The sequence below is a fragment of the Lithobates pipiens genome, unplaced genomic scaffold (genome assembly GCF_037356315.1).
Source record: "Lithobates pipiens isolate NorthernLeopardFrog02 unplaced genomic scaffold, aLitPip1_a1.2 Scaffold_28, whole genome shotgun sequence".
NCBI lineage: Eukaryota > Metazoa > Chordata > Amphibia > Anura > Ranidae > Lithobates > Lithobates pipiens.
This window is the reverse complement of record NW_027507789.1, coordinates 60,089,571-60,117,469: the sequence shown is the minus strand read 5'-3', so window position 1 is coordinate 60,117,469 and position 27,899 is coordinate 60,089,571. Positions and strand designations below refer to the sequence as shown.

At 42.3% G+C, this 27,899-nt stretch overlaps 1 protein-coding gene across 1 annotated transcript in view; it reads left to right on the top strand.

The window, feature by feature from the left end:
• Positions 1-27,899, top strand: part of MFSD11 (major facilitator superfamily domain containing 11) — a 93,316-nt gene that overhangs the window by 17,728 nt on the left and 47,689 nt on the right. Inside the window, exons 3-7 of the mRNA XM_077459279.1 lie at positions 8,794-8,849; positions 11,067-11,174; positions 13,064-13,143; positions 19,055-19,151; positions 19,339-19,397. Coding sequence (XP_077315405.1) covers positions 8,794-8,849; positions 11,067-11,174; positions 13,064-13,143; positions 19,055-19,151; positions 19,339-19,397 — 400 coding nt within the window. The remainder of the gene's footprint in view (positions 1-8,793; positions 8,850-11,066; positions 11,175-13,063; positions 13,144-19,054; positions 19,152-19,338; positions 19,398-27,899) is intronic.

Here is a 27,899-nt window from a genome sequence, read left to right as displayed (position 1 = left end):
CTGAGAGAACGGCACAGGCAAAAGAGCCCTTTGCCCTGTCCCATGCAGGTCCCCGGATAATGCCGGGAGCTAAACATTCTAATGGATAGATAGATGGCAGCTGAGCCTGGAGGTATGACATGTATTTTAATAAAAAAAATAAAAATAAACAAAAAAACCAAGGGCATTTACCATAACGTTAAAAGAGGAAAGAACACTTGGGGCTTTAAATGAGGCCGTGACCTAGTAATATTGATTGCCTCCATCCCTATCCTAAATAAAATGGGGGTGGGGGGGAGCGCAAGGAGTTGGGACTTTAACCACTTAAGGACTGAGCTTCTTTCTGAGATTTGGTGTTTACAAGTTAAAATCCTTTCTTTCTCTTTCTTTCTTTTCTTTTCCTTCTTTCTTTTCCTTCCTTTTTTCTTTTCCTTCCTTCTTTCTTTTCTTTTCCTTCCTTCTTTCTTTTCTTTTCCTTCCTTCTTTCTTTTCTTTTCCTTCCTTCCTTCTTTTCTTTTCCTTCCTTCCTTCTTTTCTTTTCCTTCCTTCCTTCCTTCTTTTCTTTTCCTTCCTTCCTTCCTTCTTTTCTTTTCCTTCCTTCCTTCCTTCTTTTCTTTTCCTTCTTTTCTTTTCCTTCCTTCTTTTCCTTCTTTTCTTTTCCTTCCTTCCTTTTCCTTCCTTCTTTTCCTTTCTTTATTTTTACACTGTTCTTTAACCACTTTGCGCCCAGGCCAATTCTGACATTTCTCTCCTACATGTACAATTCATAATTTTTTTGCTAGAAAATTACATAGAACCCTCAAACATTAGATAGAATATATATATATATATATATATATATATATATATATATATATATATATATATATATATATATATATATATATATATATATATATATATTTTTTAGCAATGACCCTAGAGAATACAATGGCGGTTGGTGCAACTTTTTATCTCTGTATTTACGCAGGAAAAAAAAAAAAAAAAGATACCCAACATGTCAAGCTTAAAAATTGCACGTGCTCGTGGAATGGCGCCAAACTTTGGTATTTAAAAATCCCCATAGACGACACTTTAAATTTTTTTTACTGGTTACATGTTTTGAGTTGGAGGTCTAGGTCTAGAATTATTGCTCTTGCTCTATCGTTCACGGTGATACCTCACATGTGTGGTTTGCACACCGTTTTTTTTTTTTTTTTTTTTTTTTTTTGACACTTTAAAAAAAAAAAATTGATTACTTTTATTCCTATTACAGGGAATGTAAACATCCCTTGTAATAGGAATATGGCCTGATTGGACCTATTTACAGTGAGATATGGGGTCAATAAGACCCCACATCTCGTCTCTAGGCTGGGAAGCCTAAAATTAAAAATAAAAAAAAACGATCACGGCTTCCCAGCCAACGTGGTGCTGTTATTTGAATGCAGAGGCCGAGCGTGACGTCATAACATCGTGCCCGGCCTCCGAACAATCATAGAGACTCCGGTGACCATCTGGTCCGCTGGAAATCTCTGTGATCACCATCTGGGGGCTGGCAGATCCTGTGTACCACTCACCGATGGAAGCGGTGAGTCAGTAGAAACACTGGAGGGAGGTGGGGGGACGCCCCCTCCGCCGCCCTTAAGAATGATCAAGCCGCGGAACAGCCGCTATAATCATTCTTATGGTGCAGAGAATCGCCGGCTGAAAATTACGATATCTGAATGATGTCTGTAGCCTCGGGCATCATTCAGATATAACCCCGGAAAGTCAAGGATGTCCACTCGGCGCAAAGTGGTTAAAAAAAATTAAAAATTGTCACTTTTATTCCTATTAAAAGGAATGTAAAAATCCCTTGTAATAGGAAAAAAAAGCATGACAGGACCTGTTAAATGAGATCTGGTGTGAAAAAGACCTCAGATCTCATATTTATACTAAAGTGCAATAAAAATAAATAAATAAATACAATTTTTAATCTTTTTAAGAGCGGAAGTGATGTTTTGACGTTGCTTCCGCCCTGCAATGATATGGAGTTGGGTGGGAGTCATCTTCCCCCTCGCTCAGCTCCACATCTAACAGGGAGAAAGATCCGATCACCACAGCCAATGGTTCCAGTAAGCAGCGGAGGGCACCGGACCGCCACCGATGAAAGTGATCAGCTAGCTGCTGCCATAACGATATTCCCCTTCCAAGTGCCGATGTATATTGTCGTCAGCCGGTCCGGAAGTGGTTAAATGAAGCATGTAGGTACCGTATATACTCGAGTATAAGCCGAGATTTTCAGCCTCTTTTTTGAGGCTGAAAGTGCCCCCTCGGCTTATACTCGAGTCACCGCTGTCTGACTGCTCGATCAGCGTATCGAGCAGACAGACAGCGGCCATTCTAAAATTCAAAAGCCGCGCCTCCGTCTCCGCCTCCGCCTGTGATAGGCGGAACACTGAATTTCCCAGCAGTCAGTGTTCCGCCTATCACGGACATCCGCTCATCCTCGTACTACGGACGAGTATGAGAGGATGTCCGTGATAGGCGGAACACAGGCTGCTGGGAAATTGAGTGTTCCGCCTATCACAGGCAGAGGCGGAGGCGCGGCTTTTGAATTGTAGAATGGCCGCCGAGAAGAGCGGCGATCCTGGAGCGGCGATCCATCGGCACGGCACGGGACGGAGGAGGCTCGGGACGGAGGAGGCTCGGGACGGAGGAGGCTCGGGACGGAGGAGGCTCGGGACGGAGGCTCGGGACACAGGTAGGCTGGACACACACACAAGGCTGCACGGACACACACAGGGATGGGCACACACACACACACACACACACACACACACACACAGGGATGGATGGATGGATGGACACACACACACACACACACAGGGATGGATGGATGGATGGACACACACACACACACACACACAGGGATGAATGGATGGATGGACACACACACACACACAGGGATGGATGGATGGATGGATGGACACACACACACACACACAGGGATGGATGGATGGATGGACACACACACACACACACACACACACACACACACACACACACATCCATGGATGGATGGATACACACACACAGGGATGGATGGATGGACACACACACAGGGATGGACAGCCATGTCTCACCCTCGGCTTATACACGAGTCAATAAGTTTTCCCGTTTTTTGGGGGTAAATTGGGGGCCTCGGCTTATATTCGGGTCGGCCTATACGGTATACAAATTAAATTTTATTGAAAATCAGTATAGTAAAATATAATGGTAAGCAAATCAATACAATAAAATTCATATAAATCAATGCAATTACAATGAGGATAGTTGGCCACATGATTGCAGACCGTTGGTATCACATAATACATATTCTAAAAAATTTTTAAAAATTATATATATATATATATCTCTATCTATCTATCTCTCTCTCTCTATATATCTCTCAAGTAAAACATAAGAACACGGCATATAATAGCTCTATGCATTTTGTGTATTTATCCACTCTTCAGGAGCATGCATGTGGATTGGATGAGTAGTGTAATATGATGGGGATAAACACTAATGGTCTGACCCTGCCAAGGAGGAAAAAAGGAATGCAGTAAATAGACTTAAGATAAAGAGAGAACATGCAGCTAGTGCAATAGGAGCCACCACCTTGGACTTTTAAGGCAGAAATGGAAGTAATGAAGTATGTAAAAGGCAACCAAGCGCCACTTTTATCAAGTACAAAAGATGAATTTTATCATCAAACAGTCACTTTAAAATACACAAAGTACATCAATGAATTGGTGTGTGCGATACATAGCGCAGCCCTAGGAGCGCATCCTGCTCCACCTAGTGGCCAAACAGACCAATAGCAGCCAACATGTATACAGTGGAGAAAAAGAACCAAAGGGAAAAATAACTGACAAAAAATGAAATAAGACCATGACAAAACAAAGGAAATGTGAAATAAATTGAATACACATACATGGCGGTTAAATATCAAATAAACATGATTGACAATAGAGTAAGTCATCCACAGTTCAAACATGCAGTTATGAAAGTAATCATATATTTGTAAAGCTATGCTGTGAAAAATCAACAAAATTGTATTGAAAATACACAACCCCCCTAGCAGTAAAGATCTCAGAGAAAAATGTATAGTTCAATCACTTATTGGGACCTGATGGTACAGTGGCCCATAAGCTGAATCTCCTATAAGATGGAGAAATAAAAATATGGCTAAGGATGGTACATTCACGGTTTGAGATGAAAAGGGGCTATACATTTTTTAATTCCTTTCTCCCGGGCTTTCATCTGGGGGGGGGGGGGGTGTGAATTGAATGCCTCATTTAGGCCAGGTGGGGAGGTGGCCTGTAAATTAAATTTTCCTATGCTATTCCAATGAGCCCTGTATAGAAGTACCCTTTTAGCCTAAAAATATTGTACAGCTAATTTATATAAAATTACCCGTCTCCATGTACCACACAGAATTGTTGAAATTTTTGCAGATTTATTAAAAAAGATACACTGAAATATAACATGGTCTTAAGTATTCAGACCCTTTGCTGTGACACTCAGATATATATATCTCGGGTGCTGTCCATTTCTTCTGATCATCCTTGAGATGGTTCTACACCTTCCTTTGAGTCCAGCTGGGTTTGATTATACTGATTGGACTTGATTAGGAAAGCCGCACACCTGTCTATATAAGAGCTCACAGTGCATGTCAGAGCAAATGAGAATCATGATATCAAAGGAACTGCCTGAAGAGCTCAGAGACAGAATGGTGACAAGGCACAGATCTGGCCAAGGTTAAAAAAAAAATCTTTTGCACTTAAGGTTCCTAAGAGCACAGTGGCCTCCATAATCCTTAAATGGAAGACGTTTGGGGAGACCAGAACCCTTCCTAGAGCTGGCCGTCTGGCCAAACTGAGCTATCGGGGGAGAAGAGCCTTGGTGAGAGATGTAAAGAACCCAAAGATCACTGTGGCTGAGCTCCAGAGATGGTCGGGAGATGGGAGAAAGCTGTAGAAAGTCAACCATCACTGCAGCCCTCCACCAGTCGGGGCTGTATGGCAGAGTGGCCCGATGGAAGCCTCTCCTCTGTGCAAGACACATGAAACTCCGCATGGAGTTTGCTTTAAGAAACACATGAAGGACTCCAAGATAGTGAGAAATAAGATTCTTTGGTCTGATGACACCAAGAGAGAACTTTTTGGCCTCAATTCTAAGCGGTATGTGTGGAGAAAACCAGGCACTGCTCATCCCCTGTCCAATACAGTCCCAACAGTGAAGCATGGTGGTGGCAGCATCATGCTGTGGGGGGGTTTTTCAGCTGCAGGGAGAGGACGACTGGTTGCAATCGAGGGAAAGATGAATGCGGCCAAGCACAGGGATATCCTGGACTAAAACCTTCTCCAGAGTGCTCAGGACCTCAGACTGGCCCGAAGATTTACCTAAAAATTGCTGTCCACCAATGTTTACCATCCAACCTGACAGAACTGGAGAGGATCTGCAAGGAGGAATGGCAGAGGATCCCCAAATCCAGGTGTGAAAAACTTGTTGCATCTTTCCCAAAAACACTCATGGCTGTATTAGATCAAAAGGGTGCTTCTACTAAATGCTGAGAAAAGGGTCTGAATACTTGGGTGATATTTCAGTTTTTTTTTTTTTTTTTTTTTAATCTGCAAAAATGTCAACATTTCTGTGTTTTTCTGTCAGTATGGAGTGCTGTGTGTACATTAATGAGGGAAAAAAATTAACTTTAAATGATTTTAGCAAATGGCTGCAATATAACAGTGAAAAATGTAAGGGGGTCTGGATACTTTCCATCCCCACTGTGTGTGTGTGTGTGTGTGTGTGTGTGTGTGTGTATGTATGTATGTATGTATGTATGTATATATTGTGAGGGGGTTCGCTCGGTAGCGGGTGTGTGTGACCCCCTGGATGGGTTCACAACACAAAGTCAGGCACAGCGGTGTAGGGGCAAAAAACAAAAGGTCCGGTTTATTTAGGCTACATGCAGTGATACATATAACAGCCAAACAAAATAAAACAAGAAAATAAATCCTGGTCAGCTTGACCTCTAACTACACACGTAGACTCCCTGTCTAACAACTGGGTGCAGCCTTGTGCTGCCCCAGTCCCTGTCTCTATTGTAGGGGTTTGCCACACAGGCGTTAACTCACCGCACAGAACAGATCTCAGACTCCCCAGTCTATACACACAAAACTGGTTCCAGGATGGAGCATCTCCCTATGCATGCTGGGGTTTTTTGTAGAGGTCTTAATGAGCCCACTTACTACAGCTGGGCTCATTAACTCTTCCCCTATAATTGTAAAAGTCTGCATAAAGCCTGAATCTAGGACACACATATTTCCCATCCTGAATACAACCAGGTGATTTTACCTGCGTGCTGCCACTATATATATATATATATATATATATATATATATATATATATATATATATATATATATATATATATATATATATATATATATATATATATATATATATATAGTGGTGGGCTCCTGAAGAGCACGTGCATGTGTTTTTTCAAAATTAAACTTTACCCAAACTACAGTTTGGTTTTGGTCTATTTTCCTAAATTAGACTTCTTTATCAGTCTGACTGGACTGTGAGATGTTCAGCCTGGCCACAGGGGGCTCTCTCTTGGGTGTCAGGCGTGGAACTATGGTCTGGTCAGGCGCTTAAGTTGCTCTCTTTCGGACCCAGGTCAGTGGGAGTGGCCCTCTCGCTGTGCCCTCCGAGAGAGGGTATTTAAGATGCAGACGTCACATGGTTCGGGGGTTCCAGTCCAGTATGATGTGCTGACTACTTGGTCCTGGTCCTCCTGACCAGCCCCCAGGAAGGCTATGGCCTGGGGTGCGGATCCACCCGACTTTGATGCCTCGGAGCTGGCTAACCCAGGGCAAGGAAACTAAAAGGAGGATTCTGAGGTGGTTGGGTGCCGTCTCCGGTTCGGGAGAGACCAATTGTTCTTTGAGCATTCCAGGGGAGGACTCTTTAGAAGAACACCAGGTACGGATTGGTTTTCTTAACAAGAGCCTGGAAGGGCTGAAGTTACTGAAAGAATCCAGTCTTGTGGATATCGCCAAGCAGGCTGAAAGATCCAGGTATCCCACACGTTTTCTACAGCTTAGTTTCCCTACGTGTTCTGCAACAACGTCTGTGATAAAGACTTTGTTCCTGAGTTAAGCACCTTGTCTGTTAGGCCTTGTAAGAGAGGGACTGTCCAACCTGAGTGTTCATCCAGCTGTGAATGGCTATTCTCTGGATGCAGTCAAAGTAAGCACGTTCTTTAATGTTTTTGGACTTTGACATTGAGAGTACCTGAACTACCTTTTCCAACCCTCTGATCCCAAGTTGAAAGACTGTTCAATGGTTTGAGTTTTTGCAAATAAATCCATTCAAGTAGATCTATTGTCAGTCTCAAGTTACTGGGCCATCTACCACGGGACATCCCCTAGATGTTTCACAAGGAAGGTAACTGTAAGCCCAACAATAACCAGCAGCTCCGGGGGATATATGTATGTGTTAACAAATGCTTTAAGTCTTACCTTGTCAGTATTGTATAAAGAAACAAACACCCAGTTGTGTGTTTTGTGTGGGTGTGGTGTTTTTTTTATTTTTTTTTCCCCATCATGCAAATGTCCAGTTATAATTTTTCATTTAAATTAAACATAACCAAGACAGAAAAAATATGTTCTCCAGAAGTCCTATGTATAACTAGCATTGTTGCTCTTTTCTGTGTGGGTGTAAGGCCTTCATGCTGGAACTCTGCTGTTCTCCATTAGTATAGCGTTTAATAGGAACTAGACTTTGCATTTCTTAATACTTTTCTGAAGAACAGATGGGGATGAGGGGAGATAATTGTCCTCTGGATACCTCAAATCGGCAAGCAAGAAGATTCACCAGTTTAACACAAAAGTGCTGGAATAGCAGCTTCAATCTCTTTAGTAAACCCTTGTGACAGCCTGAACTTTGTCATGTTGACTTTTACAGTCTTCTAAAACCTGCATCCTGCTGGCATTCTAATTCAGAGATTGGTCTTCGCATCTGTTGGTGAAATCGCAAGTCACTAAGCAGCCTTTTTTTTTTTTTTTTTTTTTTGCTATAACTTTCTTGGAGGATTGGAAATCTGGTCATAGCTGAAATGTAATGTGAAGGGCAGGTTATAGGACAGGGGTATAGGATTTTAGATACTATTAAGAAAATAAAAAGTAGTATTAAATATCTAATTGTAAGATAAAGGCATTTGATTATCAATACAGATTGAGATGACATTGAAGCTAAAGCTGGCCATACACATTACACAGTGTAGATGGATAAATCTCCAGCTGCAGCCATTGTATTCTGGCACTCAGCAACACTGGCTATCAAAATACCCGAACAGCAGGTCCATCTAGTTTGGATGCAGCAGCTATAAGGCCGACAAGGTTCCGTACGTGCGCGCGTGTGTGCGTGCGTGTTCTTTTTTTTTTTTTTTCCCCAATTGAGGGATCGTGGGCGGGAGATGGCTGTCAGGTTCATCAGGAATGAGATTAGTTAGGCTGACCTTCAATCACTTTGAAGGCTGAGGTCACTCTGTGTATGGTTGTTGCATAGATTTATTAGTAGGAATTGATTTTAAAAAGAATTGGTTTTGAAAAATTTCTAAAAAAAATAGATTTGAACTGATTGTGTTACTGTTATAAGGAAGCGAGAAACAATAGACCAAGACGTTGAAATTCAAAGTGGCTCCCGACAGCTTAGTGATATGAGACTTGTGCAGAATGAACATGTTCTGTTTGTATTTTAACCTCCTGTATAATTTTTGTTTTTCTTGCTTCCTCACAGCAAACTGTTATCTCCAGTTTAAATAACACAGAATTCCGTGGCAGTGGTTACACAAGGTATGTAAAATGTCATCTAAAAAGGACACCATCTGAAATGTATAGTAAGGTATACTACACTCCAGCAAAAATGTTTTAGTTTTGGATGGAAACAAGATGATCATTGTCCTAGATGCGGAGCATCAGGGGATTTCATCCACATGCTTTGGAGATGCCCAAAGCTATTTAAGTATTGGATTGAAGTAGTAGACAGTATAAATAAAATCTTTAACGCTACCCTGGAACCAACGGCTAAGATCTGCTTACTGGGAAGTGTGGAGAGGGGCAGAGCTCCGAAAGAAACTCTGGAGCCAGTTTTGAGATGCCTTTTTCAGGCAAGAAAAATGATTACACAGAAATGGCAGGCACATACCCCCCCCGCTGCTGCAGAGTTGGGTCGATACAGTCAATTTAGTAGTGGGAAATGAGAGAGTGATGTATACTCGACAGGATACTTATGGGAAATATTATCAGAATGTGGAAATCCTGGCTAGAGGAGGGGGGGGGGTATCCCCCTTAAGGGGGGATTGGGACGTATTTATATTTTTCACAGTTTTTTCTTTTTTCTTCTTCTTTTTTTCTTTTCTTTCCTCCCCCCCCCCCCCCCCTTTCTTTTGTAAATTTTTTTTTTTCTATTTTTGGATAATTAGTGGATATAAGTACTATATTGTAACATTTTATGTCATGAAGAAAGTATTTTTTTCATAATTGCTATTTTTTTATACTGTCATTTCTGTTATTGCTATGTTCTTGGTGTTAAATTATTATATAAATGAATAAAATAAGTAAAAAAAAAAAAAAAAATGTATAGTAAAGGAAATGATCATTTAAGCCATTAAGACCTATTTTTAGCTCCGCTTTACCGTAGTTTTAGCGGCGCTATTCGGCTGCTAGTGGGGTGGTTTTAACCCCCGCTAGCGGCCAAAAAGGGGTTAACTCCACCCTTAAAACGCTGCCGCAGTGCAGTGGTATGACAGTGCTGCCCCATTGATTTCAATGGGAAGGAGCAGTGAGTTCACCTCTTTCACCGCTCCAAAGAAGCTGCTGGCAGGACTTTTTCTGATGGGCTTTCACACTGGAGTGAATGGAGCAGCTGTTTTAGGGCGCTTTACAGGCGCTATTTTTAATGCTATAGCGCATAAGCAATAAGCATATATTGTTTGGTTTGTGCAAAAGTTATAGCGTCTACAAAATAGGGGATAGTTTTTATGGCATTTTTATAAAAACATTTTTTTTTTTTTTTTAATCATGACTGCGACATTATGGTGGACACGGGGGAATTTTGACACATTTTGGGACCATTGGCATTAATACAGCGATCAGTGCGAATAAAAATGCATTGATTACTGTAAAAATGTCACTGGCAGTGAGGGGGTTAACACTAGTGGGCATTGATGGGGTTAATGTGTCCTAGGGAGTGTTCTACCTGAAGGGGGGGTGGGACTGTGCAGGGAAACTAACAGATCGCTGTTCATACTCATACTCTGAACAGACGATCTGTCAGCTCACTGCTCAGAGAACCGGAAACTGTGTGTTTACACAAACTGCTCCCGGTTCTCCGTATGCCCGAGCGATCGCGGGAGCCTGGCCGTGATCGAGACTGCTGGGCACTTGCATCAGCTCGGGTGGCGAGCAAGTGCCCCCCTAGTGGCCCTTTATGTTACCGACGTAGCATAATGGCGATTCGCGCAGCCGAGCCATGTTGTCGCAGTACAACTGCGGCAGCTGGTCAGCTAGTGGTTAAATTCACCTGTCAATGAATTTTAAACGATTTCTGTAGCATTTCAGATGATGTCAAATGCAACAGTACAAGTAGGAGAGGCAAATAAACCTACTTTAAAATGCTTCTTCCCCCAGTATCCGGTCTACATTTCATCATATAACACAATGTAAATGCCACTTTTTTTTCCCGGGTTTTTATTTATTTATTTTTTATGCAGTCACATGACTGCAAAGTTCTGGCTCTTCGGTGTAACTATGTTGTTAAACTCCTTCCTTTACCAGCCACAGCTGCTCATGAACACACAGGAGCAATAATTTTGCAGTCACATGACCACACAGAGAAGCTTCTGGGGGAACAGGTTTTTACATTGTGATGCATGCTAAAATTGGTGCACTGGGGAGGAAGTAGATTTCTTCTTCCTTTTTTATATAAATATTGTAATTTAAGATGACTACTGTAGTCTGTTTTTAGAATGCTACTGCATACTCAAGACATATTTGTGTTTTTGTTCACAGCATGGCCATCATATATGGAGTGTTTTCAGCTTCCAATCTTATAGCTCCTTCTGTAGTTGCCTTGATTGGCTGTCAACTTTCAATGTTTGCGAGTGGTTTATTTTATAGGTGAGTATCTGCTCTTTTTAAATATTACAACTGTATTCAATTAGAATTCTCTGTAGTGGAATCAACCATGAAACATATAAAATCTATAATTTATTTGCCTAGGTGGATGCTGCATCTGTCTCCCACTGCTGGTAATACTGAGAAATGAGTGATCAGAGACTGCTGATCGCTTGGTTCTCTGTCTTCACTGAGCAGAGAGCCAGTGACTGTCCTGGCAGTTGTTTCTTTCTTTCTCTTAATTCCATGAGCGCTGAGGCTGGTGCATGCTGAACTGGGCTGCCACCTTCTCAGGCATGTATGTCTTCTGTTCTCTTTCTGAATATATTGCTAATAAGGGGGTCTTACTATTGTGATGTACTCCAGAGAAAGTTTGACAAATGCACCCCAAGTGTGGTAACTTTACTTGCTTTGACTGCTGAATCTGTTTCAAAATGTGCTTCTGCCTGATCCTACTGTTTTTAGTCATGTTTAACCACTTGCTTACTGGGCATCTTAAACCCCCCCCCCCCCCCTCCTGCCCAGACCAATTTTCAGCTTTCAGCGCTGATGCACTTTGAATGACAATTGCGCGGGCATACAACACTGTACCCAAATGAAATTTTTATATATTTTTTCCCACAAATAGAGATTTCTTTTGGTGGTATTTAATTACAGCTGGGAGTTTTATTTTTTGCTAAACAAACAAAAAAAGATGCAAAAAAAAATAAAATCATGTTTAATAGTTTTGTTATAAAATTTTGCAAACAGGTCATTTTTCTCTTTCATTGAAGTGCGCTGATGGGGTGGCACGGATGGGCGGCACGGATGGGCAAAGATGGGCACAGATAAGATGGCACGGATGGGTGGCACTAAGGGGCACTGATAGATGGGACTGATGGGCACGGATATGTGGCACTGGGGTGCAGCACCTTTGTTGAGGCAGACTGTGGGCACTGCTGGGTGGCACTATGGGCAGTGCTGGGTGGCACTGACAGGGGGCAGGTGGGCACTGGCAGGGCTGGCCGTGATCGGGACTGATGTCCCGATCAGGGCCGCCGGTGATCGGCTCTTTTTTTTTTTTTTATCCTCGCGCTGTCAGTGCGAGGAGGAATAATAGCCGATTACCGGCTCCGTTGTATCAAATGATCAGCTGTCATTGGCTGACAGCTGATCACGTGATAAGGGGTCGGGATCGACCCCTTGCTCGGATCAGTGATCAGGTGAGTCTCATACTCGCCGATCACAGAGCGCGCAGGCCGCTCGTGCACGGGACGACGTCAATAGACATCGTCCCGGCAAAGGAGGTCTGCGCTGTAGCCGTCATTCCGCTATAGCGCGGGTCTCAAGTGGTTAACTGTATAAACTTCCCTGTGGGTTAAGGCCACACTCTGTGATTCAAAACCAAAATTACTCTTGCGGACTGCCCCCCAGCAGAACCTGGTTAGGCTTTTGTATGAAAGATCTTTTGGTGGTCAGATAATCTGTTTGTGTCTGTCAGTATGCAGAATTAATTTGGCCATACACATTACAATCTGATTTTAGATTGTACAACCCCCAGTTTTGGTCAATCAAACTGTAATGTGTTTGACCTTTTGTAGCACTCATTTATCAAGGACGCTGATTGCAACATATGAAATTGTACTGTCTGTATATTGTAAACAATTTCACTGTACAAGGATTTAAAAATGACTATCATGTTAATGGGTATTACAGCGTGTGTGTATGTGTGTGTATTTTTTATGTATGTATGGATCTTTTTCCTTTTCCATTGTCTTATCTCATGTATTTAATTCTGAAATAGTTGTATGCTTTCCCATAACGTTGGAACACCTCGCTGCATATGGTAGGAGCCAAACATGACAACATGCATTATTTAATCACACTGACGACTTCTGTTTTTTTTCTTTTAGTGCCTATATTGCAATGTTCATCCAGCCATACACCTGGTCATTTTATACGTTATCTGTTTTAATCGGGATAGCTGCTGCTGGTGAGACTTTTCTGCTTTTACTTACCGTAATATATATGCTTCTCCAACCTTAAAGCGACCATCCTTCTTTTTTATTTTTATTTATTTATTTTAATTTTTTTTGATGAATGAAAAAAATCTTAACAAATTTCTCCATCTATGCTACAGAGTGTGGATGGACAAATCTCCCACTGTGGTGGATTGGATGCAGGCGCTGTTCGGCTGACTCTTTCTTTCTTTTTTTTTTTTTTTTTCTGGATGACTTTTTTTTTTTATTTTTAATTCCTCATTCCTCATGATGGTTGAAAAACGTGCTTTTAACAGTGTTTTGTACTAGTGTGTTTATGGGCGTTTTTTAATAAAAAAAATACACAGAGGACACTCCAAAGTCCCACAATGCATTGGAAAAAATAGAAAGCCGAATGCTAATTAACATGCGTTTATCTGGGTAGCTCCCCTGTATGATAGGCCGAGGCAGACAAAGATATGTCATCTGGTGCTTGTTCTGGCACCAAATGATGCATGGGATGTGCACTAACGCCAGGACCTTTTTGAAGCATGGGTGTCTATCCTTCAGTACCATTCTATCTTTTTCATACATCATGGGGCACAGAGTCGGGCTAATATTCAACTGGGTTATATTCTATCTCCAGGTAAATGGACACTGGTAGACCAAAGGTCTTCAGACAGGAAGTGATCCCTATATAACCCCTCCCATACAGGAAGCACTTCAGTGTTTTTTTTTTTTTTTTTTTTTTAACCAGTGTCTGCAAGGTGGATGGCACGGTTTGTGTGAGCTTTCTGAGCTCCAGGTCTCTAATCTCACAAAAGTTTCTTAAATCAAGGGATTGACCGATTGGATCCATTTGACACAGGCTGTATATGCTTAGGCTACTTTTACACTGGGGCGGTATTCAGGCGTTACAGCGCTAAAAATAGCGCCTGTGTAACGCCTGAAAAAAAACGGCCCCTTTAACTCCAGTGTGAAAGCTGGAGGGCTTTCACACTGGAACGATGCGCTGGCAGGACGGTGAAAAAAGTCCTGCCAGCCGCATCTTTGCAGCGGTGAAGGAGCGGTGTATTCACCGCTCCTAAACCGCTCCTACCCATTGAAATCAATGGGACACCGCGGCAATACCGCCGGCAAAGCGCCGCTGCAGCCGCTGCCGCTAAAACGACGGTAAAGCGCCGCTAAAAATAGCGACACTTTACCGCCGACGCCGCCCCCGCTGCAGTGTGAAAGCAGCCTTAGATAAATGGTACCCGAGCCTCGCAAAGAAAACTCAAGATCCTGTGAGATTTTGCCTGTAATGCCGCCTCCATGCGATGGACCCTGCGAAGTGGAATCCTGGATACCACAGCTCTAAGGCATTCCTGCAGGGTGCTGTACAGGTCCAAGGGAGTGGACCCTAAACATGAAAAGGGTACCTAGTCCTTGAAGCTCCTCAAGTGACAGGAATGCTGCGTACACACGATCAAACAATCCGGTGGGACAAGTCCGGCAAACTCAAGTCCGCCGGACAATCCGCCCGTGTGTAGCCTCTGTCAGACTTTTTTTTTTTACCCAAAAGTCCGGCGGACTAAAAGTATTTTTGCACTCCAATCGGGGGACAAGGTGCTTTGCGGTGGGGGGGGCTGAGCGCCCCCCCCCTTTCCCAAGGCACCCCCTGGCACGGCTCGCTCGTCCCCACCCCCTTTCCTGGCTGGCCGGGTACGCCACACCAATTTATTTATTTTTTTTGGCGTAGGGATTCCCCTTTAAGTCCATACCAGGTGACGGGGCCAGCGACGCCTCCTTATCTGGCCCCGGCTACCTGGAGACGCGCTCAAAATGAGCGGACTTTCCTCCGCGTGTGTGGGCGAGTCTGTTCATTTCTAAAGTACGGCGGATAGTCCGGCGGACTTAGTACGCCGTATTAGTTCGCTGAAAAAGTGCCGTGTGTGGGCAAGTAGCTCGTTCGGAAAGTCCGGCGGGAAGTCCGCTGGATAGTTGGCTACGTGTGTACGCGGCAGAACTCGCCATGAAGGGTGAAGATTGGGATCTTAGTTTATAAGCTACCCTGTGCCTGGGTGGGTAAGTGAAACCTCTTTACCATTATTGTGGGGTGTCCCAGTTACTGTAACAATCAGTCAAGCTAGCTAGAGGCTTGACACCTATGTGGGGTGACCATATGGGGGATTTTAAGGCTAGCTGTGGGTGTTTGCTAAGTGTACCCTCCCCCCCCCCTTTTTTTTTTTTTCTTGTGTCTGGCTGTTTCTTACCTGTATGATGGAACACGAAGGTGCGCCATTTTGCCTTGGTTCACCAGGGCGCATGTGCGTTCGCAAGAGTGCCGCTGTGTTCAGCAGTTGTTGTTTGGCGGCCATGGCGCACATGCATTTGCAAAAGCACCACTAGACTTAGCAGTTGTTTGGCACCATGGCGCACGAGGCGTCGCCGCACATGCGCAGTAGCCTTTATCTGGGCGCACAAGGATTCATGTCATATGCAAAAACCACGCCTGTTCGCCGGGACCATGCACGCAGCGCACACACAGCTTATTTAAGCTGCATAGGCCAAGCATGCAGTGCTTCCAGAAGGCAGCTGTGGGACACATAGCAGGCTCTGGACAGACACTTGCAACAGTTCATTCTTTCCTTGCTGGGTCACGCGAGTCACCAAGTGTTGCTTGGCAGGCTAAAGGTACTTAGCAGGATTGTTACATAGGGGCTTGGGAGCCCTATTAAAGGGTCTCCCTTCTGAGTTGTTTTAATACTACACCCAAGTACTCTCTCTTTTTGTGGCGGGTAAATGTCTTCAAAAAAGAGAAGCAGCACTAACACTATAGGGAAAGGCACCCAATGTCGTCAGTAGTTCCTGATGAACCTAGTCATATCCCCTGAAAGACCAGATGCTTCTGGGCAATCTACGCCGCTGCGTCTTTCTGGTATTGTGCATACAGTCAACGCTGCTGCTTCACCCTTTATCACTAAGGATGAACTGTCCTTGGCCCTAGCCAGGTTAGAGCACAGGATTTCTGGCATGATTGCCTCCCTCCCGCAGGGTAGCAGGAAGCATGACAGATCCCCCTCCCTGGAGCCTCCTAGTCTGGAGCAGGAATGGGTTGAGGTTCAAGCTCAGGACTCTGTGGCGGGCCTGGCAGATGAGTCTACTTCTGAGCAATCTGGACAAGAAGATATTCCGTTAATGTCTGCCTTTCAGTCACAGAGGCTTTTGATCCTGACTCTGACCGAAAAGGTTTGTTCTGCCATTTAAGTTGCCTCTGGCAGAGGTGACTGAGTCCCCCAGGGTCCTCTTTGGGATCTCTGAGGTCTCTTCAGGCTGCACAGGCTTTCCCGTTACACCCCCTGTTGGAACAGGCGGTGTATGCTGATTGGGAACATCCTGACAGGATTTTTTGTTCCTCCTAAGAAGAGGTTTTCCCTTTTTATATTCCATGGATGAAAAGTTCATTAAGACATAGAGCATGCCCGCAGTAGATGCAGCAGACTCTTCCTTAAACAAGAACGTAACTTGTCCAGTAGATGACGCACAGGGTTTGAAAGACCGTGTTGACAAGAAATAGGAGTTGTTATTAAAGGCTTCCTTTTTTCTTTGGCTAGTTCAGCTATTCAGCCAGCTGTTGCAGCAATTGGTATCTGCCAGTCAGTAAAGGATCAGGTCAAACGCACTGATGGGGCCAGGAGGATGATCTGCCTGAAAGTAAGACGGACGTTTCTCGAGCGCTGTATTTTGCTATTGACGCCTTAAAGGATTCAATACAGCAGTTTTTCTAGTTTGGCTCTCTCGTCTGTACATATGCACAGACTTTTATGGCTTAAGAACTGGTCAGCCAAGCTTTTACAGAAAGACATCTTGTTGGCCTGGACCGGAAGAGGAAAGACCCTGGATTATCCAATATGCTTGTCTCCTCAGGCATACTTAAACCTAAACTGGTTGCAGGATCAGAACCTGCAAAAGGGAAAATCCTTTCTCCCAGTAATTTGGAGAGTACTGACTACAGATGCCAGTCTCTCAGGCTGGGGAGTGACCCTAAAAGGCCTCACAGCTCATGGGAACTGGTCAGGGACAGAACCGATCCTGCCCATCAACGTCCTGGAATTACAGGCAGTACATCTGGCCCTATGGTCCTGGACGGTGGAGCTTCAGGGCTGCCCTATCAGGGTTCAGTCTGCCAATGCCACTGCACTGGCAATAATAAACTGCCTGAAGTGGCGAAACGTAAAAATTTTGAGTTGTGGAAAAAGGTAGGCATTCTGTTTCTTAGCCAACGCTATGATAATGATGCTTTCCAATCAAGAAAGACATATCAATGGATTAAAGCAATTAAGACTAATTTGAGACGAGAGGAACTGACCTTTTAAACATAGATGTCTTAAGACATTTGGAAACATCTGGCATTGGTGGTTAGTGTCTGATCTGATGAGTATATTAATATGGAACATTAGGTAAGAAAGTCAACATTGGAATGAAATGAGTACATATAAAACTGCTATTATATAGGAATAAGGTGAAATAGGGAATTGGGGGGGAGGGTACAGTCGACTAAAGGAGAAATATATATATATATGTGTGTGTGTGTGTGTGTGTGTGTGTGTGTGTGTGTGTGTGTGTGTGTGTCTATATCATAGCTCATAGCTCTGTACTCTGTATCTCTACACGAAATGCGTTGATTTCATTGATACAATCTCACAGCATTTATGCTTCTATCATGCAACTCCCACCTTTCAATGCGGGTGTATTTATGTATTATGCTACAATTTTTACCATGATATGATTAACCAATCATGTTTGTTTTATTTTTTTATGCCATTTACTGGGATGCATTTTCTTGTTTTGCATGTATGCCCACATGTATCATTTTAAATATGTAATTTAATATTAAATGATTTATTTTATTCCAGTGGTGTGTTTCATATAAAGTCCCACAAACTTCTTTATTCTCATGTTCCCCTTTTTCTCCAAGCAACAGGGCTGGAGACATATGTACTTTATTAGTCATTGTCTCCATATAAAGTCACAAAATTCATTTATATGACCATTCTATTCTGGGTTTTGATTTCAGATTTAGGTAGATGCTCCTAAAGGGTTAATCGCAACTAAAGGAATTCAGACCTTGCCACTTTCCTCATTAGAACCCTGCAGGTGCCGTAGCTGATCACTAATAAAAACCTCACTCACAGGGTAGGAATCTGCAACAAAGTTTGCTAAAATACCTGCAATGTACATACTACATCACCCAGAGGGGAATGTTGTGCGCCCCCCCCCCCCCCCTTAACAAAAGTGGAGTTACTTCTTAAAACTGTTTTTCATAGAGTATTATGATGTCCACGTGTGGGGAATGCTTTCATCAAACCGATGTTCTTAGATTGTACACTTTCAGTTGTCGTATGTTTGCCTTACCTTGTAACAGAGGACTCCACTATGGTGACTGCAGTTTGTAGTGTCATAGATGATTGAGGCTATCAATGGCATTGTAACCACAGATGCCTCTCATCCTCAAATGCTAATATTTGCTGGACTTTCCCTATTACTTGTTTACTACAACTGGTTGTGATTGGCAGCACAGTGATGTCCATATAGCCTGAGGAGTAGAATAATCTGGAAATGACATGGAGCACCCTCTCTAATTTCTCATCCAGCTCTGATCCTCTGTTTTTTTTTTTAAAAGAGTATCTGAACATTAGTCGCTCTCTCGCTCTCTCGCTCTCTCGCGCGCGCTCTCTCGCTCGCTCAAAAACAGGCCAAACAATGTACATTATTTAAGCTGCAGTAAGTATTTTCTTTCTTTTTTTTTTGTAAGTGAAATCCAGTTCATGCTTTGACTGCTCCATAAATACTTTCCATGCATCCTGTATTTATGGACTACTAGAAACATTTTGTTTGCAGCATGGGCCATTTTTTATATAATTTCATTATTCCCTTTCCTAGTGCTGTGGACTGCACAAGGCACCTGTTTGACTGTAAACTCCGATGACAAAACCATTGGACGGAATAGTGGTATCTTCTGGGCTCTACTGCAGTTCAGGTAATCTATGGCTTCTTCCTGTCTTTTAATGCGTAAACGTGTAACAACCAAGTAGTCAATGTTTGTTAGTCTGCAAAAAAACAGTGGCAATAGTTTTCAGATCCTGTAGGTTGCAAAATTGTATTGTTCTAATGCCTTGCTATTGAAAATATTCCAGTGAGTTGTGATTTGTTTTTGTTTTTTACAGTATGCTTTTTGGAAACCTTTATATCTACATTGCATGGAAAGGCGAAGCTAGCATATCAGGTATGCTGTGTTTTCATTTGTGGTCTGATTTACTGAATGAAGCCTCTTGTGTGTTGAACTGGGATGGAAAAACCTAAACCCTGGAATTCACAAAGACTGGCGCAGGAAGACTTTGTAAAAATGAAATGATGAAAATAATAAACTTGCTCCCAGGGTGAAAAAAAAACAAAAAACCCCAAGCCCCCCAAAACTTCTGTAGGACTATTAATGAATTGGGACAACATGGGAACGGGTGTGACATTCTAAAACATTAAAATTAGAAATATAAATAATATAAAAATAATTATTATAAATTAATTACTTGCATTCCCTTTGGATAACCAAAAAAGAGAGGCGTCTCTACAGGGGTAAAGTAGTGTTGTAGTCAGTGTATCATAATGTAAAAAAGCCCAAAAGGAAGCAAAAAATATAGGGCAGGAGAAAGGAAGAAGGGTTATGTAAACTGTAATCTGTGCAAAAAAAACAAGATTATTTTATTTTTTTATATATCTATAAAGAGAATTTTTCATAGATGATATATTATCTGCTTCTATAAAATTTTTAATTAATGTTACTTAGTACAAAGTGGGTTTTTTTTCTTTTTCCTGTGATCATATCATAAACATAACTACTTAATTAAATTTATTCTATCCTTGTGTATAAATTTGCTCTTCAAATGTATAATAAGTTACTGTTGTTTATAAATGTGTTAGAGTAATCACGTAGAGTAATTGTGTAATATTTTAATATTCATTTTTTTTTTTTTTTTTTATATAAATATATATTGGGCCGCCTTTATATAAACAGATAACCCCAATATTGTGTTAGAGAAAGGTGTAGTCAAGTAAGTCATAAAAGTTTTTTTAATTATATATATTTCCGAAAAAAAAAAAAAAAAATTTTTTACCACCACCCGAATGAGAGCCCACAATTGCCTTACAATTAATCCAGCCAAGGTTGCCACAATGTCCTTGGGGCAGAGGGGGAAGAGACAATCGCCCCTCAATGATCTCCTCAGTCTCACGCCCGGGCTTCTGTGAAAAAACGCTGACCCTCCGCGTCCGTCTTGTGCACAGCCGTCCCGGTAGTGACGTCACTCCACACACTGCGGCAGTGACGCTCACTAACCCGGCCACTTCCCATCAACTGACGTCAGCAACCCCGTGTTTTGTGGATAGGAGCAGGCGGCTCCAGTGGCCGGCGCAGACGTCGGAGGACAGCGGGAGGAGAGCCCGCCCATTCATCAACCATCATGCACCAAAGCAAATCCCGGCGCCCGACCACTCCCGCGCCTCTCCAGCACCCGGAGGCTTCTGCAGCTACTGGAAAACCTGAACCAAGGGACAGTACATCCATCCCCTAGCTAGATAGTGCCGCCTAGCCAGCCTATTAGGCCGATGATGGCGGCGCTTTGTGGCCGCATATTGTCCTCCTTTCCGCCTACAGAAAGAAAAAAAAAAAAAAAACCCGGGGGATTTTTCAAGGAATTTTTTTTTATAATTGCCTTGCATGCAGCGGGCTATATTTAACCACTTGGCGCCCATACTACGTCTATTGACGTCATGGGCTTTCGGTGGTTATATCTGAATGATGCCTGAGGCCACAGACATCATTCAGATATCAGCGTTTTCAGCCGGCGATTCCCTGCACCATAAGAACGATCATAGCGGCTGTTCCGCCGCTTGATCATTCTTGCGGGAGGGGGCGCCCCTTCCCTCCCGCCGCCCTCCGGTGCTTGTACCGACTCACCGCTTCCATCGGTGAGTCGGTCACAGGATACACCGGCCCCCGGAAGTTACCATAGAGATTTCAGGCGGACCAGATAGTCCCCGGAGTCTCTATGATCGTTCGGAGGCCGGGCACGATGTTATGACGTCACGCCCGGCCTCTGTATTCAAATTAACGGCGCCGATTTGGCTAGGAAGCCAGGATCTTCTTTTTTTTTTTTTTTTTGGGGGGGGGGGATTTTATGCTTCCCAGCCTTATTATTGACCCCATATCTCACTGTAAATATGTCCGATCGTGCCATATTCCTATTATAAGGGATGTTTACATTCCTTGTAATAGGAATAAAAGTCATCAATTTTTTATTTCTTTTTTTAAGTGTCAAACTAAAAAAATAAGAATAAAATGAACAATAAAAAAAAGCTTGTACACAGAAGCGAATGCATACGCAAGTCCCGCCCACATATGAAAACGGTGTTCAAACCATACATGAGGTATCGCTGCGAACGTTAGAGCGAGAGCAATAATTCTAGCTCTAGACCTCCCTCTGTAACTCAAAACATGTAACCAGTAAAAAAATTTTAAATCGTCGCCTATGGGGATTTTTAAATGCCAAAGTTTGGCGCCATTCCACGAGCGCGTGCAATTTTGAAGCGTGACATGTTGGGCATCTATTTACTCGCCGTATACTTCTCTTTCACATTATGCAAAACTTTACTGTTTTTTTTTTTTTTTTTTTTTTTTCGGAAAAAAACGTGTTTGAAAAATTGCTGCGCAAATAGTGCGAGATAAAAAGTTGCAACAACCGCCATTGTATTCTCTAGGGTCTTTGCTAAAAAAACATATATAATGTTTGGGGTTTCTATGTAATTTTCTAGCAAAAAAAATAGGAATTTTACATGTAGGAGAGAAATGTCAGAATTGGCCTGGGCGCGAAGTGGTTAATAACCACACTGGGAGCAGTTTTTACAGCATACATCAAACAAAATACCATAATAACCATAAAGAAATAAAATAATAATTACTAAAAATATAATAACAATATAGTATAATATAAAAGGAGAAACCCCTAGTGTCATGCATATCAGTTCCAATATTGCACATATTTGTATGAAAACCATGTATCGAACATGCTGGCACTAGGGATTAGTAGACAAACCAAAAAAAAAAAGGGGAGAAAGAGGAGAACCAATGCTCCTATAGTATAATTCCTTATAGGAATGATTTATACAACTGTGTCTTGTTCAGGCCTGGAGCTTGAGTAGCATTCAATCGTTCAATCCATAACGTTTCTTTCTGTAGTATCCGTTTGTCCCAATTTCCTCCACGTGGATCTTTTGGGTATAATTTCCAGGACACTAAACGTGACACAAGTCGCATCAAATGCATGACAAAGGTCAATATGTCTACTGACCGTTGTCTGCATTTTCCCATAAATCCTTAATGTGCTGCCATAGGCACCGAATGGTCTTTCCAACATAGAAAGCTCCAAGTACACACCATTAGATAAACTAGGCCTTGCGTTCTACAGTCTGCTCTAAACTTCAAATGAAAAGGTTCCCCATTTGGAAGTGTGATTGCTGTACTCTGGTTTACCCAGTGGCAGAAATCGCAGTTCCCACATCGATATAGTCCATTGCACCTCCTTTTGCGTTGTGAAGTTGCGGAATAGTGACTAGATACCAGGCGGTCCCGTAACGAAGTAGTACGCCTATAGGTTAACCAGGGCCTCGTGCCTACATGTTTTTTGATTATGGAATCTTGTTGCAATATATGCCAGTGATTACTGAGAATGTCACATACCTCCTCATGTTGCGACGAGAACCGCGTGATAATTCTCAAGTTTGAATTAATTATTATCTGGCATACAATCTTTTTGGACGTACAAAAGGGTATTTCTTGACTGTCTAAGAGCTTTGTTGTAGGCCTTTCGTAGCAGGGATTTACTATAACCCCTAGCTAGGAGGCGTGTTCGGAGAGATTGAGCTTCAAAAATAAAATCTTGATCGCGGGTACAGTTCCTTTGTAGCCTGATATACTGCGCATAAGGAATATTGCGAACTAGAGCTGCAGGATGAGCACTAGCTGCATGTAGAAGAGTATTCCCTGCAGTCTCTTTTCGGAAAAGTTTGGTAGCCAAGCAGTTATATATTAAAGAGGGATTATCGCCAGAAAAGTGCTGCAGAAGTTTTATTGAATTCCCCCAATGTGTTCACAATTATTGATATATAATTCACGCCACATAGGTTGGCGGCTTGCAAATGTATGCAACAAAAACCTCTAATCTCAACAACCTAATATTCAATAAATTATATTCATTACTAAAACTGCTTTGGAAAAAGCCCTGCATATAAGATTTACAATGCAACGGAAATTATGTTGGGCCTGTGTTTATGCTTGCTTGTTTTAGTAGGGCAGTTCAAAGTTAAAGTGGAATTCCAATCACATAAGTTTTGGTCATGATTAATATGCTAAATATGTAAAACTTTGATCATCTGCATTATTATGCTAGTTGATTGGCTTAGAAAGTCTAAACTAAGCTAGACAATCAGTTGCTTCCTGTTCTTTAATGACAACGGTTTCCCTCTTCAGCTGAATTTGACCGGCTGCCATGCACTTCCTTGTTGGTATTTTTTTTGATAAATTCAGCTTGGCTTTCTATAAACCTGCCCCTGTCCTGCCCAGCACCTCCCCAGCCCTCCCCGCTTTCTGCAGAGTGTGCAGAAGCTCCTTCTTTTAATCAGCGAGCTTCCTTGGCATTACTATGGGAGTGACACCATCGGTGGGTTTTCAGGTGTCACATCCTGTCACGTGTTCCCCTTTGTGCTGTCGATTCTAGCAGTGTTTTTTTTTTTTTACCTGGTATCCTAGACGCTTGGATGCTCTTTTTCTGTTTTGTTGAGAAAAGTATTTCCTTTTTCATAGTCTGTTTATTCAGTCAAGACCCCTGGTACATTATTGCTGAGCTGAGCAAAAAATGCAGCTATTCAAAATGGCCTCTCCTCAGTCTGGTTTTGAAGTACCTCATCCAGACCCCACTTGATGGGATGATTGCAGGGCTCGCCCGGACCATGGTCTTTAGGCACTGGGCTCTGCTTTGCACTTTCCAGAGAGTGTTCTGGGTAACCTAGCTAGAGAGCAATCTCTAAGTTCAGAGCCATGGCACAGGTGTGACCTGGTCTCTGAAGATTCGCTTTGTGAGTAGGCTGTGTGGGATAAGCACCAAGACCTATCGCTTTACTAGGACAGCTGGGCAGCTTTACGTTATTCTGTAAATAACCCTTTCTGGTCTTGCAGAAGGATAAGGTGATGTTGAGGCCAGGACCTTCCTTCCATCTTTCTGCCTCTCGCCTCAATTAAGACCTTGTTCCTCCAGGCCTCTGTTGCTCCAGTACATCAAGAGATCTCTCTCCTGAGTTTACCTCACAGCCACTGCTTCCATTTGTAAAATTGGCTTGGTCATCCCTACTGGTCCTCGTGAATGATGAACCATAATTACATTTTATGGTCTTAGGAAATTGTGGAACCCAATCCCTTATCAAGGCACATTCTATTTACTAGATCTATGAATGCTTTCTGGGCTTTTTGGGATCAGGCTACTGTTTGATTTGTACATGCTGCCTACCTGGTCTTCTGTTCACTTGTTCTCCAAGTTCTGGAAAGCGGATGTTCACACCTCTATTGTTGACCGCTTTGCATTTAAGGTTGTTCAGGTATTGAGCTGCAAGCAGCCTGTCGTTTTAATTTTTGTGAGCCTGTTGGTGTCCGATCCTCAGTCGGACTGCTTTTGAATGCCCCGCCTGTATCTGAATTCCTGTGCCTGGAAGATATAAAAAATTTTTTTTTCGAGTTTGTATATTAATGTTTGATTATTGGATTCAAATATTCCACAAATAATAATTACAGGGTGCCTTCATGACACATGGTTTGTAGTGTGTGTTGTGTTTTTCTAATCAGAAACTTGCATATGTGCTTTTCAGCATTCTGACTAGTTAAAAAGAATTGGACACATTACAAGATGGACTTAAAACTACTTTCTTCTCAACCAGGTCTTAATGAGTAAGTTAAATATCATTAAACAAAAAAAAACACACATTTTGATGATACTGATAATGCTAATAGTGGTACTAGAGAGGGAGCCATCTATACAACACTAGCATTTATGCCCCATCAATAACCACCAGACTACTACCCCTCCAGGTTCAACAAATTGTATACGACATGTCAAATAAGGTAACCAAAATCTCCTATTTATTCATATACATTAAAACAAACGAATGGCCCCTGCCCCCACCTATAACAGCAAGGAGCACGTGGAAGGGCAACACATGCAAAACAAACCTAAGATAATTTCCAGCTCAGCTCCCCAACCAGTAAAAAATCTTTGGCCAAGGAGTTATTACAGTAACAGGCTGGTGCCACAATGCCTCATAAATAATACATATGATAGACTATTATAGGTTTAATAAGCAGTATTGCTGAAATTATTCCGTATCGCATATGTAAATTGCAAAAAAGTTGTAGGAAATGTAATCTAGCAGACTGAAAGCCTATAGTTGTTAAGTTTTAGTACACTTAATTCCAAGATGGTTCTGTGCAAGGGATTAATACATATATTGTATTGTGTTCCAAATAGGGCTATAGTATGCAGTGATATATTCCAAGGAGCCAAATGGGATGAATGTCCACCAGAAGCAGATGTGGTATATCATATGCATGCAGTAGTCAGTCTGGTGGTTTTTATTGATGGTGCATTATTTGTCACCTTACTTGGTCAAGGAAAAGTACCAATTCTTTGGACAGGCCATTTTATGATTCTTCCCTTTTTTCTGCATTCCTCTGCTGTTCTATTTTGTCTTTCAGAGCCCTGAGCCAAAAACCCTGTGAAAGCTCCAAGTTGTTTAGTGTTGGAACTTGCGCAGAGATAATGGCGGCTTTCCCTTCCCCACAGAAATGTTTGGGCCCATGGATTGGTCACTTAAGCCCAAGCACTTTATCGTAGGCATAAGAAAAATGTTCCTCCATACCTAGCCATTTTGACAGGGCCGGACTTACCATTAGGCTTGAGCTGAAGCCCATGGGTCCCGCCTGTTTACATTTTATACACTAAGCGTCCGTGCTATAGCCGAAAGATGGCTGCAGTGTGGACTCCAATTGCCGGGAGGACGTCTCTGTTTACCGTGCCACCGCGCATTGGGGAAGTTCTGTGTTGTCCGTGTCCCGTTGACGTGCTAAATGGACAATCACAGCGGCCATTTAGAACTCGATCGCAGTGTCCAATGGGAGGTGATCTCATATGTAAACATATGAGATCATCTCTCATCGCTGGCTCTCCCTCCTCACACACAGTGTGTGAGGAGCGAGAGCGAACGGCTGCAGCGTCCAGGTAAAAAAAAAAGGGGGGGTAAATAAAGTGCTCAGTGTCACGTGTCATCTGTCAGTGTCACGTATTGGTGGCATCAGTGCCACTTATTAGTGCCATCTGTCAGTGCTACGTATTGGTGCCACGTGTCGGTTCCACATATTAGTGCCATCTTTCATCAGTGTCACGTGTCATCAGTGCCATCTGTCGTCAGTGTCGCATGTCATTGTCCTGGTGCTCCAGGGCCTTCAAAAGTGTAATAGGTAGTCAACAAGTTAGATGTGTAATTTATGCTCCAAGAACGCCTGATGGTGCTCCCTGCATGTTGGGCCTCTCTACGTGGCTAGGCTGTGAAAGTCCCACACATATGGTATCGTAATATAATACTCAGGAGGAGTAGCAGAATGTATTTTGGGGTGTCATTTGTGGTATACACATGCTATGTGAGAGAAATAACCTATTACAATGAGAATTTTGTGGGGAAAAAAAATCTTCATTTTCAGATTCATTTAACATTTTAATAGACTTCAGCAATTAACATAAATTATGTAATTTTGTTTCTTTGTTTGTTCAGACTCGTGATCTCTATTTTTATTCTCAGTTTATCCTGAATTGTGTAGCTCTAATACATGGCTTGTGTATGTATCATTTTGTTCTATTTAAAGTAATGTATAGAAGGTAGGGCCCGAAAGTGACTCAAGCCCAGGGGCCCCCACCACCCCACCCTAAGTTCTGCCCTGCGTATTGCTAAAAGGAATGGCAAAATAGCTAACTGTTGCCCAGGCATAGCAGTAACACAGTAAAATGTATAGTTGTGAATGGGCACTTTATGATATAATTTTATTTATTTTTGCTTTTTACTTAAAATATATATTCAGACTAGACTTTGTGTAAGCTCGGAAGGAAGGGAAAGTTAAGATGATGCCTGCAGAGGCTGATTATATTTCAGTTGCTGCTTTTCTAGTTGATGTTGCAAAGTTAAACCTAATGCATGATTATTTTCTACATGCATTTTGTTCTAATTTCCTGTCCTTGTTATGTTTATAAGGGATAATGTGTTCTGACTTGCAGTTTTAAGATCACCACAAGATAAAGCCGATGTTTTGTACATTTCTTGTTTTACTGATAGTTTGGAAACTATCTTCAAAGCAGAACAAGGAAGAAAAATTGGCATTAAGCAACTTGCAGCCAATGCAGAGAGAGCGGTGATGATTTGAAAACAGCAGCTACCATAGCAACCTATCCGATTTCGTCTTTCATCAGTTTAGCACAGTGAGGATAATGAAAATCAATTCTAATTGGGTAATAAGGGTTCCTGCAACAGTGGTTACCTTGTCTTACTAACAGGCTGTAATGAAAGCTGCTTTCACAGCCAACCCAATAACCATTTAAAAGGTGTCCAGTGTTTGAGTAAGTTTTAATTTTATTTTTTTTGT